This window comes from Pieris rapae, chromosome 1 (genome assembly GCF_905147795.1).
Source record: "Pieris rapae chromosome 1, ilPieRapa1.1, whole genome shotgun sequence".
Taxonomy (NCBI): Eukaryota; Metazoa; Arthropoda; class Insecta; order Lepidoptera; family Pieridae; genus Pieris; species Pieris rapae.
Window position 1 is genome coordinate 9,316,498 of NC_059509.1, and position 18,499 is coordinate 9,334,996.

The 18,499-nt window shown below is 33.7% G+C and overlaps 2 protein-coding genes across 3 annotated transcripts; one reads left to right on the forward strand and one right to left on the reverse strand.

Moving 5' to 3' along the window:
* The first annotated feature begins 1,842 nt into the window (after nt 1–1,842).
* Nucleotides 1,843–10,393, forward strand: LOC111000861 (translation initiation factor IF-2, mitochondrial). Of its 2 annotated transcripts, none has more exons than XM_022270456.2 (15): nt 1,843–2,144; nt 2,231–2,366; nt 2,552–2,672; nt 2,896–3,059; nt 3,376–3,556; nt 3,746–3,922; nt 4,659–4,708; nt 4,784–4,998; nt 6,080–6,158; nt 6,474–6,599; nt 7,344–7,569; nt 8,325–8,446; nt 9,285–9,468; nt 9,579–9,719; nt 10,185–10,393. In XM_022270456.2, exons 1-15 carry the CDS (start codon nt 2,119–2,121, stop codon nt 10,355–10,357), a joined length of 2,121 nt encoding a protein of 706 aa, XP_022126148.2. In that variant the 5' UTR covers nt 1,843–2,118; the 3' UTR covers nt 10,358–10,393. The 2 variants fall into 2 exon arrangements, with proteins under 2 accessions (XP_022126148.2, XP_022126147.2); XM_022270455.2 differs by having other exon boundaries at nt 1,844–2,144; nt 2,222–2,366.
* A 423-nt stretch (nt 10,394–10,816) lies between these two features.
* LOC111000858 (WD repeat-containing protein 20) lies at nt 10,817–17,970 on the reverse strand. Its single transcript, XM_022270452.2, has 4 exons — nt 17,257–17,970; nt 16,251–16,433; nt 15,807–16,018; nt 10,817–15,163 (listed from the first exon to the last, which is right to left on the reverse strand). The coding sequence occupies exons 1-4, from the start codon at nt 17,527–17,529 to the stop codon at nt 14,083–14,085; spliced, it is 1,749 nt and encodes a 582-aa protein (XP_022126144.2). The 5' UTR covers nt 17,530–17,970; the 3' UTR covers nt 10,817–14,082.
* Between the last annotated feature and the right edge of the window lie 529 nt (nt 17,971–18,499).

Here is an 18,499-nt window from a genome sequence, read left to right on the forward strand (position 1 = left end):
CAGATCAGGAGATTTTCCCCGATCGATTTAGGGGTTTCTCAACCGAGTTAAGGTATTATTTCCCCCTATTCTGCATAGGGGAAAATAATATTTAGGGTTTTTAGCGAAAATTTCAAAAACACGCTACGTATATATATTGTTTTGCTATTGTATTCACGTTCCTGATATTCTAACTAAATTGAATTTTTAAAATCAAACGACAAATAATTAATTTTGACGATGTGAACAACGCTCTCTCTTCGATTGTCCATTGGTTTAGTATAAATAACCTTCTGCTTAATACAAAAAAAAGTAATTAAATAATGCAAAAAATTCAAATTATAAATAATGAGGAATTGAATCTGGATGATACAACTGTATTTCTTGGAATCACCATGGGTTCAAAACTGCGGTGGCCCCCTCATATCAACAGATTGGGGACTTAGTTCTGCAGCTTACGCGGTTAAATATTCTCTCACTGACTGATGTCGATACAGCTAGACTTGTTTATTTAGTTACTTTCACAGCTTAATGACTTATGGCTTATTATTATGGGGTTATGCTGCTGATGTCAAATCTATTTTCATCCTGCAGATGAGGGCTATTCGTGCAATCTATAATTTAAAATGTAGGGAATCTCTGAGATATAAATTCAAGGAAATTAATATACTTACCTTTCCCTCGCAATATATTTACGAAAATATTATGTATACAAAAATAGTGATAAGTATAGTAGAATAGAACATACGCACAATGTTAATCCTCCGAACCAACGCAGGCTGCAATTTTCTTCTTTATTAATAAAATCCCAGAGGCTCTTTTATCTCTGCCTTTTAATAAATTCAAGAAAAGTATTAAAGAAAAGCTATGTAAAAAGGCCTTACTATAAATTTAGCGATTATCTAGTTGATAAAAGGGCCTAGGTCTAGTGCTGGGCATGTTAATTTTAATTTGCTATATTTGTTTTAAAATAAGTATTGTTTGATGATTTGCTCTTTTAAAAGAGTACCGAGAGTTTTTCACGCCGACTTTTTCTCTCGGCCTACACCCTCTGTCTTCTTTGCCAATAAGTAGGGATGCCTGCAGGTTCAAATTTAATGACGTGGAATAAGTGATACCTTGATGATCTTATATGTACTCAAAAATAAACGTATTTTATTTTATTTAGAAGTATGAACAGATCGTAAGAATAGGATCCGTGTGTCTAACCTCACTAATTGCATATTCGTTAGAGCTTATAAAGAACTAGCAGACTCGGCCAAGCGTTGCTGTGGCTAAGGTTTTTGTTATATTACATAGTAGTAAATTAATCAAGGGAAACCGTAGGAGAACTTATGTGAAACTACCTTTAACTCAGCGCCATCTGTTAGAATTGTATCAAATAATAAACAAATGTTAATGTTATCGTAATTTTAGTAAGGATGCCTATTTTTTTTGAAAATGAAATATAGCCTATGTCACTCAGGAATGATGTAGCTTTCCAACAGTGAAAGAATTTTTCAAATCTGCCAAGTAGTTTCGGAGCCTATTCAATTCATACAAACAAACAAACAAACAAGAAATCAAACCTTTCCTCTTTATAATATTAGTATAGACAACTTACATTTTAAATACAGAAAGTAATTTTTTTTCTATTTTAAGGTTTTTGTTCATTCTTTTTTACTAAAAATATTCTATACCAGGTGTCGCATTGGCTTTTAGGTTGTTTTCATGGTGATTCAGATTCTGGCCACATGTGTCCAAAAATGATGATTGGGGGAAGGGGGGAGAGTCTTTCTCAACTGGTGAGGGCATCCTAGGGGATTTCAGGGGAGAAATTAAATTAGTCTAGGGGTACGTCGCCAAGACCATCTGGCAACACTGATTTAATCAAAAGTTAAATTCCGGCGAATAAATGATTTAAATATTCCTAAATATAATACCTTGTATCTCTAATCTATATATATATTGAGATTTGAGAGAAGAAAACAAATAAATATTAAAAATTGTGTAAAAATCAATATATTATTACTAATGATAATTCAAATATTATGGAAAGTAGAAATTGTGTTGAGTTATGTGTTGAACAATATTGTGGAATACTTATTATAAGATCATAAGGCATATGATTTGTTTTACTGTCTAAATCTTGTAAATAAAATGTATAGAAGGGCATTTTTAAAGTTGTAAGTGTATTATTTCTTGCAATATACTGTTTATTATTTTGTTGTTGTTGTTTCAACCTTAAAAAACGAATTATTAGTGCTTTTAGGTTACCCGCAAAATGTTCTAAGGAGGGACTTTCACACCTTCCTAATTTTTATAAGTCTCCACAAACTGTAAACAGTGAACGAGCTTTATCATTGTCTGCGTTAAGTCAGAAAAAACGGAAAAGTCCTGAAGAAAGGGTAAAATATATGTTTTCACTTTGATTTAATATTTTTCACAATTTGTAACTGTATTGGGTCCCTAATAAAATATAATTATTAGATATATTATTACAATAAAATCACATATGTGTGTGTGTTTGGGCTTAGCAAACAATTTATTATCAAGTTAAAAAATAAAATACAAGCATTAATAATAAACACAGGCAATAGAGAACCAAGGCAGAAGAGTTATAAGATATGCACCAAAAGCAGGGACAGAAGTTGTTGGAATATGGAGAAATATGACAGTTCAAGAAATAGCTGATGTGTTAAGAAAAGATATAGGTATGCTACACCACAGCAGGTTCCTCTTTTTTATATTATAAACAAAAACTGATTAAATAAACTAAAATTTCAATATTATTAAATGTCTAAGTCAGTATTAAGGTTACAAATAAAATATATATAATTTCTGCAGGGTTTTAGTAGTTATTGAAACTTTTATCTAGGTAAGTTAATATCATGATATTACTTTAGATACTTAACATTGGAAATTTGAAATTTTCAGATCATGTGTTTAAAGCATTAGAATTTGCCGATAAGGACTCTGATATTGTTTATAAAAAAAATACTGTTATACATAATCCTCAGATCATCAGAGACATTGTTAAAATATCTGGTTGTAGATTTAAAATTATTGCGAAGCCAAGGGAGGAACTGGAAGAAGAGGAGGTATGTTAAGTTTTAGGTGTGTAATAAATATTATAATTGAAATTAGATTCAACATAAATATTATTTAACAATATATTATATTTTACTAATGTAAACTGCAGTTGTTGTACTTGACCATTGTTTTGCTGTAGAGTTATATGTAATGTGAGATATTCATCAATAATCAAACAGTAAGGTGTGTTTTTTTTTAGATGGATATATATGTATAATAAAATCTAAAGTTCTAAGGTTTAATGCTTTTATTTTGGAACTAAACGATGTTACAAATTTACGCATTCTGCCAAAAAAATTTAATTATATAAATATTCTTACCTAGAATAAAGACGCAGTTCCAGCACCTCCTGCTCCTTTAGAAGCCCTGCGACGGCGCCCCCCTGTTGTCTGTGTTATGGGGCACGTTGACCATGGCAAAACAACACTGTTAGACGCATTGCGGAATACGTCTGTGGTTGAAACTGAATTTGGTGGTATTACTCAACATATTGGTGCCTTTGAAGGTGAGGAAATTAGTATACATGTATATTGTTTCAAATGTTTTATTCCATATGATTTGCCTAACCGGGACTTTGTAATAATCAAAACACGTGAAAAACTATCCCTGTCATTCGTCACAGAAAAGAGTATTAAAATTTTCACTTTAACTGTTTATACCTTATAATATAGATATTTAATATCCATAATTTCAGTACACCTACAATCGGGCGATAAAGTAACGTTCTTAGACACGCCTGGTCACGCGGCGTTTAGTGCGATGCGGTCACGCGGGGCACACGCCACTGACATTGTAGTACTGGTTGTAGCAGCTGATGACGGAGTCATGGAACAGACTGTCCAATCCATACGGATGGCTAGAGAAGCTAATGGTAACATAGTTGTTAAAACATTAAGTGTGTAGATGAATTCGTACAAATAGCCAGCAATGATAGCATAGTGCATTTTTTAAAGCAAATTACTAAGTAATTTTTGTACCACTACCTTAAAGGCCGGGGACGCAATTACAAACCTCCTGACGTTGCAGCTGTCCACGGGTGGTAAACATTACCATTAAGTTACCCACCTGCTTTTTGCCTCCTATTCCGTAAAAAAATATATTTAGAAGCAATACTCAAAAGAATCTGAGAGCTGTTCTCTCAAACTTAATTGCGTTGTCTATATTTTACTGTAGATTCATAGTGTCATAACAGTATACTAATTTATTTATGTGTTATCAACCAGAGTGTTCAGAGTTGTTCAGATTCATACCGGCAGCTGAGTTTCATTATCGGAAGTCGAGGCAAAATACCAAAATGCCATCCGTATCACCTGGATGTCCGTCGTTTCACAACTGAACGGTTTTAAATTTTTTTTTGCCCCGCACCACCCTATGTCGAACCAGCTGCCCACTGAAGTATTTCGAACCAATTCGACTTAGTACTTCAAGAAACAGTATTTCTTAAAGGGGTGGCAACGCACTTGCGAGCCTCTTTGGCATTGAGAGTGTCCATAGGCGGTGGTATCACATAACATCACGTGAATCTACCCATTTGCCCTTGTTCTATAAAAAAAATCGAAGTGTTTCAGACATTGCTTTCGTGATTCCAAAAAAGATTATTTTTTCAGTTCCGATTTTGGTGGCGATAAATAAAGTGGACAAGCCAGGTGTAGACATTGTAGGTATGCTCTTTTCATTTATTTGTATATTTTTCATAGTCAACTGCGATATACTTAGCTTACTTTACTTATAGGAACGCACAATGAAATCCCTAGCTCAGTATGGTGTTGTTTGTGAAGCATTAGGAGGTGACGTACAGTCCATAGCTGTATCAGCATTAAAAAAGCTACATTTAGACACCCTGGTTGAAGCTCTCATTGTTCAAGCTCAGATGATGGAGCTTAAGGCTGACCCCGAGGGAAATGTGGAAGGGGTGGTGATAGAAAGCCAAGTGGATGCGAAGGTTGGGTAAGTTTTTATTTTTGAAAGACTGGATATATTTATGTTTAGTAGTCTATTATCTATATATATCTTTATGTATAATAATTAATAACATTATATTGAACTAAAATTGTTTTAAAATATCATCAGTATCCACCAACATTCATATTATACCAGCAGAGTATGATTATATTTTAACCTACTACTGTATTATAATAATTTTTGCAAAATACGACCCGACAGCCGTTGTCCTGCATTTCAAGCGATTAGGATATCAATCAAAGTAGGCAAGCACTGACTGCAGCGCCATCTGTCGGGGTGATTAGTGAATCTGAATCACCCAGGGCGCCAACCAAATGCACACTAAAAAATCATTGAAATCAGCCCAACTGTTAAAGTGGAGTTCAGCGACATAACTGTGCTATCAGCAGCTATATTTGAATAAACTATTCATGTTAACGACTTTGAACCAATTTGACGTGGATATTATTCAATCATAATGACAATCGCAGATAACACTTACAACATTGCTACAACATAAATAATAAAGACTATTAAATTACTGTAGAGTGTATACTTATCAAATAGAATTTGTAGATCTATTGATATTGTATAGTAAATAAAATGCACATTGGGCCTTAGTCAAGATGACTTAACAGTAGTAGAAAGTCGAAAACTATGTCTAGAGGAAACCTTGTCGTCACGAACTGACATTTTTAATTAAACTGATATTATAAATTATATTGAAAATGGTAGCTGATACCAGCGCTATTTCTCCGACTTATATATATATATATATAAAGATACTTATGTATAATTATTGTTATCGTGTCACATATGCATAACCAAACTCTTAAGTAGGCTTGACCGATTTAAAAAATATCTGTTATGCAAATTCTGTAGGTCCGAGAATATGTCTTAAACTAATAGAACAATGTTTACTGTTGTGACTCTTTGTGTACATATAATTTTGTTTATTCTTTCCAAAACCTACCTATATAAACATTGTTTTGTTCGCCTCGCTTTATTGTAATTGTGGAAATGAATGTGATAGAAAATTCTTAAACTAAAGTTATACTTTTAAAAAAAACTTCACTTCTCATTTCAGAAAACAAGCAACAGTATTAGTTCAGCGAGGTACACTGCGTCAAGGGTGTATCGTTGTTGCTGGCACTGGATGGGGGAAAGTAAGTTTATTTTATCACTTCAAAATTACATTTTTTAAATAGAAATATTATTTTATTTAAAACGTAATATAACTTATTAATATTTGATAAGCGAGTGAATAAATATTATTCTTGATATTATTATTATTATTAAATGAATATGCCGCGCCTGGCCCGCGACAGACGCGAGTGGAACCGGAAGGAGGAGGCCTATGTCCAACGGTGGACAAACCAAAACTTACCTGAATGACGTTTTATCATCCCTAAATTGTAAAGTTTTTTGGAAATAAAGGCTATTATTATTATTATTATTCTTGATATATAAATAACTTTTAGGTCCGATTACTTATAAACGCCGAATGTGGTTCAGTTACTGAAGCTCCACCCTCGACTCCCGTAGTAGTGTTGGGCTGGAGGGAACTGCCCGCTGCTGGCGATGTCGTACTAGAAGTACCATCAGAGGTGTGTTTTAGACGTACGACGTTTAGGGCCTGTTTCACAATGTATGGATAAAGTGCCAAATAGCTATGCAACACATAAATTATTCGAAAGATAAAAGTTCCAAATAAGATACTTCACATTTCATGACGTATAGCGCTATCTGACAGTCGTGAAACGCAAAAATACTATTTATCCTACAAATAAGTAACAAATAGCTTATTTGGAACTTATCTGGACATTGTGAAACAGGCCCTTAGAATAATAAGGACTTGTAAACTTTACTACATCGTGATGTGAATCATAGATACCAAAATACACTATGAATTAATCCTTTTTTATGTAACAACAAGCTAGCTACTACCATTACTTACTTAACTGCGGTTATTATATATATTTACATGACATACAAAACAGTACATATACATAGAATAAAACAACACACCATTAAACAGTGTTAGATTGAAATATTTACAAAAAAGGATACTAACAGGATCATTCAACAGACAATTAAAAACGTCTGTTAATCAAGATATGTAGTTTGTTAATAATTATCTCCATACATTATGTTATATTTGCACTTTTGAGAGGTTAATTTTCGCTTAGGGAACGAATAATAAGTATCAAATATTTTTTTAGAGAAAGTTTTGTTTCTTTATTAATTAATATACATTTTTACACACTTAATTCTTTTACATGTACATCCTTGGATGTACATGTACTAAATAAAAGACAATATTTTGTATTAGAATTTTTAATATTTTACAGAAAAGAGCCAACGAAGTAATGCGCTGGCGTCACAACCAATTTATGAAAGACAAACAACAATCTGACCTCGAAGTGATCACGGTTAAGGCGGCGGAACATAATGCTTTGTACCGGGAACAATTGATGAAACGACGTGCGATGGGACGGTTCCGCGTACGCGCCACTGGGCCAAGGGACAAGATGATTCAAGACGATGGCCATCCAACCCTCAGTGTACTTGTTAAAGGTATGAGTTACTACGACGTTATTAGATAAGTTTTTTTAACGTTTATTCAAACATCCAGGTATGATATGACCAAATTAAAAAAAATATGATATAAAAATAAAAACGCGCTTCTATTCTTTTATGATAACTAAGATTTTGCTTATTTATTACTTTAACACTGTTGATAACCCACAAATTAGAAGAAAATATAATGTTTAAATTTAAAATATGTATGGCTAAATATAAGACGAACACAATGTACTAACCAAGAAAATAATAATAAGAACATTGTCTTGGTTGGCCTGTTGTGGGAATCGCACATTCCCGGGGAATTGTTTACTTAAAAAGTGTACTTCACACATAAATACACAGGATTCTTAAATGAAAAGTAGAGAAGTAGTAATAGTAGAAGAGAATACTATAAAAAAGTGGTTTTGAATGTTGATTATTTAATCGTTTTTGCTGACAAATACATACTCGGGGTATAAGTGAGATAACTACTTCAACGGAACATTCTATTTCTACCACTATAGGGACGGACATTTTGTCACTTCAATCTACGGAAATTAAAAAACTTTATTAATCTATAAAGTTAATTAATTATTTTCATGCATTAGAGCTGTTTTAAATAGGTTAATTTTCGCTAAGGGTATAAATTGTAAGGGCCCTAAGTTACTGAAGCAATTCCAGTTAATACCACTTTATGAGTGTGTGAAAATAACCACTCCCTTTAAATTCGATTATAAAGTTGATCTCAATGTACTATTTTCTTGCAGGTGACGTGGATGGTTCAGTTGAAGCAATACTCAACATTTTGGAGACTTACGACGACCATCAAACTGTGAGGCTCGATCTAGTACACTTTGGGGTCGGCCAGTTGACTCCCAATGACCTTGAGGTACGGTATTTAAGATTTAAAAAAATCAAGATCAACGGCAGGAATTAATAAATATTAATGTATATATTAGTTCTTAAATACTTATGCGTTCGTTTATCAAATGTATATTGTATAAACAAAGGAAATTATAATACTTAACTGTTAGGCGTCAAGAATATCGCCAATTCATCTAGGATCTCTGCCATTAAGTTGTGTTAGGCTTATAACAGGATGCCCAATCCATACCATCGGCTACTTCATCATCTTTTAAAATTCTTCTGTATAAACATTTATTAACCTTATCCTGTCCTGATTAATCGTGACTTGTGTAATTCTTGTGTTTCCTTTTCTTTTGTATTGCATCGCTATTCGCTTAAGATTAGAGTTTAGATAGATTTAGCCTCTTAGAGTTTAGTTTGTTATTAATATGTTGTTTTGTATTACTTTGGTTCTGCAAGATCATCGTTTTTTTTTTAGGTTTTCTCTTTCTAGGGTTGCCTGGAAGGGATAGCTTAGTAGCGATCAGGCCGCCCGTTGTATACCTTGTAAATTTATCTTCTGGGGGCTTAGTCAAAATTCAGACAAATATTCATAGAAATTTACTTTTTGACTTTCTACGTACAGTGTCGTTAACGCATCTTGACCAAGCCCCCTGGTACATGTTGAAATTAAAACATTAAATGTTTGTTCGACAACACCGCATTGGTTTACAGTGACAGTTGATTATATAATTACATAATTATATTAATATTAGTAATCTTAATAGTAAAGAAAGTCCTCCTTATTATTATATTCCTGCTGGAGGAATATAGATATTACTTATAATTCGGAAAATTATAAAATTGCTTGGTATTTTTAGATAGCAGAAGCATTTAATGCAGTCATATTTGCATTCAACGTGGATATACCTCCCGCTCTTGCCGTAGAAGCAAAGCAGAACAATGTAGAAGTGAAAAGACACAACGTTATTTACAAGTTGGTGGATGAGGTGAAGCAGCTCATTAATCAGAAGATTCCCACCACACAGCAGGAAGAGGTTCTTGGTATGTTTTTATTCTATATTTCCCTACATGCTTAAAAGCGTCGCTAAGTCTCTCAATCGCCTTTAGAAATTCGTCTGAACAAAAAAGTATAAAACATATTTATTTCTTAGGTGAGGCAAAAGTTTTACAACAGTTTCTGGTTTCGGAAGGCAAGAAGAAAGTGCCGGTGGCTGGATGTCGCTGTACCAAAGGAACGCTTTTGAGACAGGCTTCGTATAAAGTTATAAGGAATGATCAAGTCGTGTTTGAAGGTGAGTAAACAATGTTTTATTCACAAAAAAATTGATTTATTAGTTTATGAAAACAAAGGGCAAGGTGAATAAAAAATTAATCAGAAAAAATATGTTTGTTAATATACAGATTTCACTTATCCCACGTCATTTAATTTGAACCTGTAGGCATCAGTACTTATCGGCAAAGAAGACAGAGGGTGTAGGCCGAGAGTAAAAGCCGACGTAAAAAATCTCGAATAATCATAAAATTTAACCTTATTTCATCTGATCTGAGCTTTCTAATATTAATTTATTTCTAAGTATAAATTTATTTTGTCTTAAGAAACTTATTGAAATTTCTTAGGTGATTTGATATCAGATTGATGTCGGTGAACATTTTTCCTATTAAAATAAAATATAGTTCCTTATTAATCAAAAAAATATAAATAATTGACGTCATTCGCATGGATCTGTTACCTTTATACTAACTAAAAATATTTGCAGGTAAATTAGCCTCAATGAAGCATTTAAGGGATGAAGTAACATCCATAAAGAACGACACCGAATGCGGGATCCGGTTCGAAGATACGAGCTTTGACGTCCAGCCCGGAGATATCGTAGTGTGCTATAAACTTGTAGACGTCACTCACACCACCGACTGGGATCCTGGATTTTAGCGAGTGTTAGTTCTATTAAAATTGTATTAGATTAAAGCGGTTGTTTTGAATTCTTAAACTGACCTTTCCCATTCATCTTAATACGAGAGCATCTTCCTGGTTTTGGCATTTTATTATCTATACACTCAAAATCTATTATCAACGAAAGGACTACTCATATTTGTTCGTAAAAAACCAATAGTCGTAGCAACCGATGACGTTGTTATTAAGAACCAAATACAATAGAATTCAGCTGGGACCTTTGATTTTGGTCAATTTACCGGTTATATATATGTGTTCTAAACGGTTTTGACTGTTTTGCCAATTTCTTGTAGTTACTGGCCTATGTAGCTTAATCTTTGTTGTCCCCAATTTTACCTCAACAATCACCTAATTTCTAGAAAATAAAAAATTAAAATATCTCGTCTGTCCGTCAAACTATACTAATAAGGGGCGAGGTAAAAGGTAAAAAGTCATAAATAAAGAGAATCGTCTATTTATTTTATGATAAACTCGATAGGCTCAAAATTCGTGTCTCACTAGTTTAAAAACTTCAATAAATTAACAAGTCAAGCGTGAACAAACTCCTTCAACGCCTCATACAAATAACAATCATTTGTTTTAAAAAACAATCGACTCTTCATATTTGGATCTTGTGAATATTGTTATCACAACAAGCATGAAACAAATTTATATACATTAAATAGTATTGTCATCTTCCTTGACAAAAACTTAAGGAATAAAATATGTTGTTTTTTTTTTATAGAACAGGGGGCAAACGGGCATGTAGGTTTAGTTACACGGTACTATTATTTTTGTTAACGTATGCCTCTTAGCCATAAACTTAGTGGAAGATACAATGCTAGTTTATAAATTTCCATTAATTTAATGTTGATGCGTAATGTCATAACCAACATTCATCAGAGATCCTTCAGCTGTAGAGAAATTACCTTATAAACACAGAAATATTTTCCCTACAACCTTTGCTCATGACTCAAAATACACTAATATATAAATGCGGCTAAAGTAAATAATATTACTTATTTACTGATTGACTATATACAACATAATAAAACAATTAACTTGTTAAGTTTTTGTTCTTAAAGCATTAATTCAATTTTGGACTAGATTTCTAATAGACTAAAAAAAAGGGTCTTTTGACTTTTATACAACAAAATACGAAGGAATATTTGTAAGAGCACTGAAGTAATAGTAAATAATACACATAAAGCGGAAAATTTAGTAAGACATAACTAGCGTGTTAATTATGACTTATGAGAATCTTCATGAGGATTTTTAGTACTCTTGATTAAGTAACGCGACTTTGTAACTATGAGAAGTACATTCTAAATTTACTCTTTTTTTTAAAATTAATTACAACTTCGACCGGAGGCTCGTTTGCATAGATTATACATTATAGTTGATATAAATTCAAGAAACTGAATAAATGCTTTAATCGCAAATAATTAAACAATATTCTTTGTGTATAACAGAGAAGTAATTATAAAGATTCATTATTACTAAAACAAAATGTAATTGTAATGTTATAAAATTACAAATGGCGCTATTATGTGCACTAGTTTATTAATCTTAATCAGTTCCTATATCATTGATTTTTATATAGAAACATTTATGTCTTACATGCCATCACCATCGTAATCGGCGGGAATAGGAATGTGCAAAATTGATTCTTACACTTATAGACGAGAACCGTCATATAAGATGGCAACAAGACAATGGATTTTTGGGTCTTTCTCTATTAAAACAACCTGCGCGCGTTTAAATCCATACATTAATTTATTTTTATAGACACGGTTATGAATTAGCAGGTAGCGGTATCTTTACTCGAGAATTAACGGATTAAATGATTGCAATATTGTCTATGGTCTAAAAGTTAATCTGAAAATTACAATGATTATGGCTGTTAAATACTTGCAGAACATTTGTTTGCACAGAAACTATTAAAAAAAGAATGAATATGTCCCATCACTTTAAAGTATTGTGTAGTATAAAGACAAATTAATAGCTTATTTACCGAAATTTAAGATATCAATAATAGAATAAGACATATCATGATACAAGTCTAAATTGCCTAGTACTTATATCACATTCTCTTTAAACAGCAGCAGTTGCAGTAGTTTCATAACTTGGCAGGTATAAACAGTCAGTTGTAGAAAAAAATAGTTTTTGTGAAAACGGAGCTGTTTTCTTCTAATTTCTTAATCTTAATAAGTGTAAGAAATATCAAGTACATACTTTTAAACAATTTCGTCAATATCAAAAGCGATATTCGTAATATTTTTCGACAAGTTTCTAAATTGTGAATTGACATAGGAATATTATTTGCCCAATCCTGTTTTACAAATTACAAAAACTTATTTCCTCGCCACACTTTTGCACAATACGAAATTATTAATTCGAAACCGCATTATAATACAACAATATAATTTATTAAATAAATTAATTTTATAACTATAAACACAAAGAGTTATATATATGGTGGTGCATTTCTATATAAACTAATTTTTCTAACTAATTAGGTATTATGTAAGGATCGTTACAATAATGCCCCTTCCAAGTCTATGGTGTTTTAAAAGCATGTTCCAGTTTAAAATAATCAAGAAAATTAATCTCCTCAACCAAACTAGGTTTACCTCTTTCTCTCTTTCTTCAATACAAGTGGTAAGGGTAAACCACAAAATGCAAGTCAGGGGCCATTCAAGTATGACGTAGGCACCAAACGATGTCTTTGATTTTCTTGTTTGGTGATTGCGTGAACAGTAATTATTTACTTCCATACACTTACTACACATACTGCCCATGCTTGAAAATGAAATGAGAAATGAGGGGGTAATAACAGTAAATGTGCTTACGTAATATTTCAACGGCCCCTCACCAGTAGCGCATTACGTTGTTGACCCTTGAAAACATTTAAGTATATGTAATGAAACATACTTTTAATATATCGATAAAGTATTAACAGCCAAAATAGTGGCGACTCCGACAATCTTGGATTGCGATCGCTATCCTATATTTACAAGAGCCGGTGGCTTATAGTTACTATACACAAGTTTATACAATCTCAAATTTCTAACACGCTTTTTATCACTTAATATCTTGCTCCAAATAACATATAAAATATTTTCTCAAAAAAGACTCGTTTTAAAAAACTACCTACACTACTTTCCTATTTCTTAGTTAACATTATGACATTTCTTATAATTCTGTAATAAGGGCCATTCAAGTATTACGAAAGCTATAGGGGGAGTGGGTTCGTATTCGGCGATTAATTATTTACTTTCTTATACATATTACCCACACATTGTCTATGCTTGAAATTTTCGCACTATCGAGGATTCCTTTAAATAATTAATAGGTTTATGTACTATTATTTTTGAGAGCTCTGCTTACTTTTGCTGACAGGGGGGGTGACAAATTGCATTAAATCGGCTTACGTAATACTTGAACGGCCCCTTACTATAAAAAAACAGTCTTTAACAAGTTATTAAGGTGTTCCGCTGAAATGACTAATTAAAAAGTAGCAATGAAGCAAGACATCGAATATATCTACTCCTATTAGTTGTACCGCACACTACCACTCCGAGATATATTCATTATAACAAATAATTAAGAGAGTTCCTTAATATAAAACAAAATTGTCGGATATTTAAGATTATGAAGAGTAAATTTATAAAACTGGCATAATGAATGGAGCAATACTGTCGGTACAACTCATTAAGGTCGGGCTAGTCAGTCAGATCCACGCGGTCCCGGCGGGTGGGGCCGGGCGCAGAACGCAACGGCCGAGACCAAGTGTTCACGCACCCGTCTGCACACGCAGTAATAAAGTACTCCGACCGAAACAATAAGGCCGTTAGCCTCTCATGCGCAATCTTCTTACAGACAAGCGGCTCTAACACGGGACACTCGTCGAAACGGGGGCACGACGGAGTCCCAATTAACTTAACGGGGTCACAACTATCGTTCGTTTGCGCCCCCGCTGACTTCCCCCTTAACGCTACCGTATTTGCCGCCGATGACTTATCTGTACTCTTTGTCAAACTGAAGTTTCGTCTGTGATCTGACCGACGTTCCCCGAAAGATAAGGCTGCTAGTCGTTGCGTAAAATTAACCCCCAACGATCCGGACGCTTCCTCTTTCGCCTTTCCGACGTTAATATTCAAAGTGGAAATGTTATTCGATTTCGATTTAGCCTTCGCGCCGGAAGGCTCGCCAGCGGCGTTATTTCCACCTAATTCCGCATGTTTATGCCCGATTTTGTTGTTTTTAGTACATTTTTGCAGTACTTTTGTTCCAGGGATACCGTTCGAGGATATATTGTTGCTATTAGGGGAAAGGTGGGTAGATGCTCTCGTTCGCACGGCCGGTTTGAGAACGTCTTCGGTTAAGTCCCAGAAGCACAACTGTGTGTCTTGAGAAACACTGCCTAGCCTGTAACTCTGTGCACTTTCACTTTTGTCCTCACGCGTATCTTCGGTGTCTGGCTCCCCTAAGCTGACTATGTATGGGTCGAAGGCGACGACCGAGACCCATGACCTATGCCCTTGACCCCGAGCCACGACCCGTCTTTCGCTAAAGGACCAGACGGTAACGAGGTCGTCTTCACCACCGACTACAACGTATTTCCCGTCTGGTGACCAGCAGACGCAGAGGAAGCCACCAAAGTAGGATCGAGCGCGCCCGACTAGTTCCATGGTATCGTAGTGAAAGCAGCGCAGGAAGCCGTCCTGAGAGACAACCGCCAGATTCGTGCCGCACGGAGAGAACGCGAACTCGTTTATACAGCTCTCCGCACCTATCACCCACCTAAAATTTAACCATTAATAAATTATAAACTAGGACAAAATGGAAATTTATATATCATTAGAAAATTATTTCTACTCTTTTTTTTTTCTTTCGCCAGAGGCTAGATATGTAGTTTTTATTACTCTTTTTTTTTTTTTTTTATAGAACAGGGGGCAAACGGGCAGGAGGCTCACCTGATGTTAAGTGATACCGCCGCCCATGGACACCCTCAATAACAGAGGGCTCGCGAGTGCGTTGCCGGCTGCTGAAATACTTCAGTTGGCAGCTGGTTCCACAGAGTGGTGGTGCGCGGCAAAAACTGCCTGGAAAAACGCGCAGTTGTGGAACGGCGGACGTCGAGGTGATACGGGTGGAATTTCGTATTCTGCCTCGACGTTCGATGATGAAACTCAGCTGCAGGTATTAATCCGAACAACTCCTCTGAACACTCTCCATGGTAAATGCGGTAGAAGATGCAGAGAGACCCCACATCTCTACGCAACATAACATACTCTAACTAACATCGGTTTTGAGTTTCATGGTAGCATTGGAATAGTTATTAATACATGAACTTAAGATTTTTCCTGTTACCAACCTTAAAATCTTGACATTTTTTGCCATTAAAAAGTAGTATAGCATTTTATGCAGAAACTGTATCAACTACCTGTAAAGTGGGTTTCTTGTACTTTTAGTCCGACAAGTATGTATTGAGTAGCCATCACCATGCTTGAAAAGTTGATATTGTGGTGTTGTGGTCCCACAGGTTAACTCCTCATTGTACACATAAAGTTGGCCCGATGCATGCGCTGCTATGAAAAGGTTACTTGAGCCTGGCACCCACTTAATGCATGTGACTCGGCTCTTATCTATCAGTCTCTGGAATTTTTATGTTGGGTAATCGATCTAGTATATACACATAAATGTCAAGAAAACAACTAATTTTTAAGTAAAAGTAGCACTTAAATTTTTTTTTAATTAAATGAAAAATTTCTATTAAAATTTACCTATTGTTGGCTAATATTTTGCTTTAAATTAGAGCCATATTTTTTATCTTATCTCATGAATCATAAATTAAACTCATTTTGACTGATTCTAGCTTTTGACTCACCTCTTCATTATAAAGTTTACTTAATTCTTTTTTAATAGGATCTATTAATTGTAATTGGCCAGTAGAAAAGCCTATGACTAATGAAACACTATCTGGTGTCATTGTCACCGTGTTGAAGTCATGACAGGTTGGGTTTGTGCCCTTATACATCTTTTTATCCACTGGTTTTGTGAGGTCTGCTGCCTAAAAATCAAAATAATATGAGTTACTTAATTAAAAAAGTTAGGTGGCAGTATATTATAGCATTACACCTAGGATAAGGCAATCAATAAAAAGATTGCAAAATTATGTGAAATCAAGAAATCTGTTAGGATAATCTAATTGTAAAATGTTCATACTTAATAAAATGATTTCTTTGAATGTTCATTTTACATAATGCAGGAAACAGTGTTATGTATGCTTAAGTTATCTCAGAGGAAAATAAGATTATGAAAGATTTTAATCTAATTTATTGTAACTAAGTACTGTGTAGTAGTTAACAGTCTTACCATTATATTTATTAGACAAAATATATTAGTAACAATTTAAGAGTTATTTATAAAAAATTTATTGTATATTTGTTAAAGTAATTACACACAGAATATATTAAAAATGAAGCTTAATATATAATCAATGTCTTTTCTAATTACTATCATTAGCATTTTTATCATTACATACAAAAATATCTTAATATTCACAGAAGTATAATTTGAATTTAATATTAATAAAAGTATACAAAATTCTAAAATCTTTGAAATACATAATGTGTTACTACTACAATCCTTATACTAATTATATAAGTTAAATAAATTGATAAGTTTTTAGTTAATTATAAGTAGTTTTCTACATATGCCTGAAGTTATAATTTGCACATTAATTGTAAATTTCAAAAAAATGTTATGTTGTGAAAATACTAATGTCCATACAATAACTTACCAAGCAGATCTGACTTACATTTAAACCAGATCATCTTAGCATGTTTTATATTTACTCTAAGGTATTTTAAAGCTAAATATTATTTTCATACCTTTTTAATGCCTTTATATACATACACATACAACTCTTTTCCGTGGTTAAAACAAATTCTGTCTTCTGTGGTAGGTTCATCAGAGCCGGGAGCAGTCCCTGGAGGCAAAGTCACCAAAGAGACTCGAACATGTGTGGAACCAGAGCCACTAGTATAACCCACACGGTTAGGCCGTGAATACTCCGAAAGCGTCATCAACCGGTACGTCCCTTCTCGCGTTACAAACTGTGTCTTCACATCGTCCTTCCCGCCGGAGTCAGATTGCACGGCCATGTTATCATATCCTGTTTTTATTCATCGAGACCGCCTGGTTTGCTCGACTGTGTATAAGCACCTCAACTAGCAAGTGAATTTGATCGCTCATACCCAAAATCCATTGCTTATACGCATATCCTGGGATTGGAAGGTTAAATATAAGCTTCATAAACCTGTTATTGTATTTAATAAAACAAAATTCGAATCAGATTAAAGTAGTTCTTGTCTCTAGTGGTTCTAGTTTCATCTTGTCAAGCTGTCAAGTGTCAATACTCAATCATGAATGTCGATTGGGTCTTGAAACTTTACATTAAAGCTGTACAACCGCATTAAAAAAATGCCTATATACATAGATGTCACGTAATGTTAATTGTTATATTAAACTGTGAAAATTAGATCATGATAGAACTTTAGAAATAGAAACATGGAAATTAACATCATGTGCTTTACTTTCGTATTACAATTGACTTGGTCTGTACTAAGTGCTTATATGAGCGTTAAAAGTTAAAACGCAAAAACTGGCTGTATGGACTAGTCCTTTGGCATTAGGGATAAATTAACATCATCATCAGCTTATATACATCGTAGAGACGACATGATTGACATCTCCTACCTCTATGTCTACCGAATATAATTTATATATATATATAAATTTGGTATATATATACATATATATATAAGTTCGGTGAACTATTTTTGAAGTTATCTCTGGTGAAAAGATTTTTGAAGTATTGTCATTACACATATACACCTAAATATATTAACTTCTAAGTATGCTATACTTTTCTATGGTACTAGCTATATAACACGTAAAGAGGAGGGGACAGTACAATACAATGTGATTTTTCGTTTGACGGTAACACCCTTTATAGACAATCTCGTAGATTCTACTGTGCTCAAGAGATGCCGCTTTAGTGAAAAATATGATTACCATTTCAAACGTTCAAAACCTAAGTCTAACTTTGATTTACTTTTACTCATATTTAAA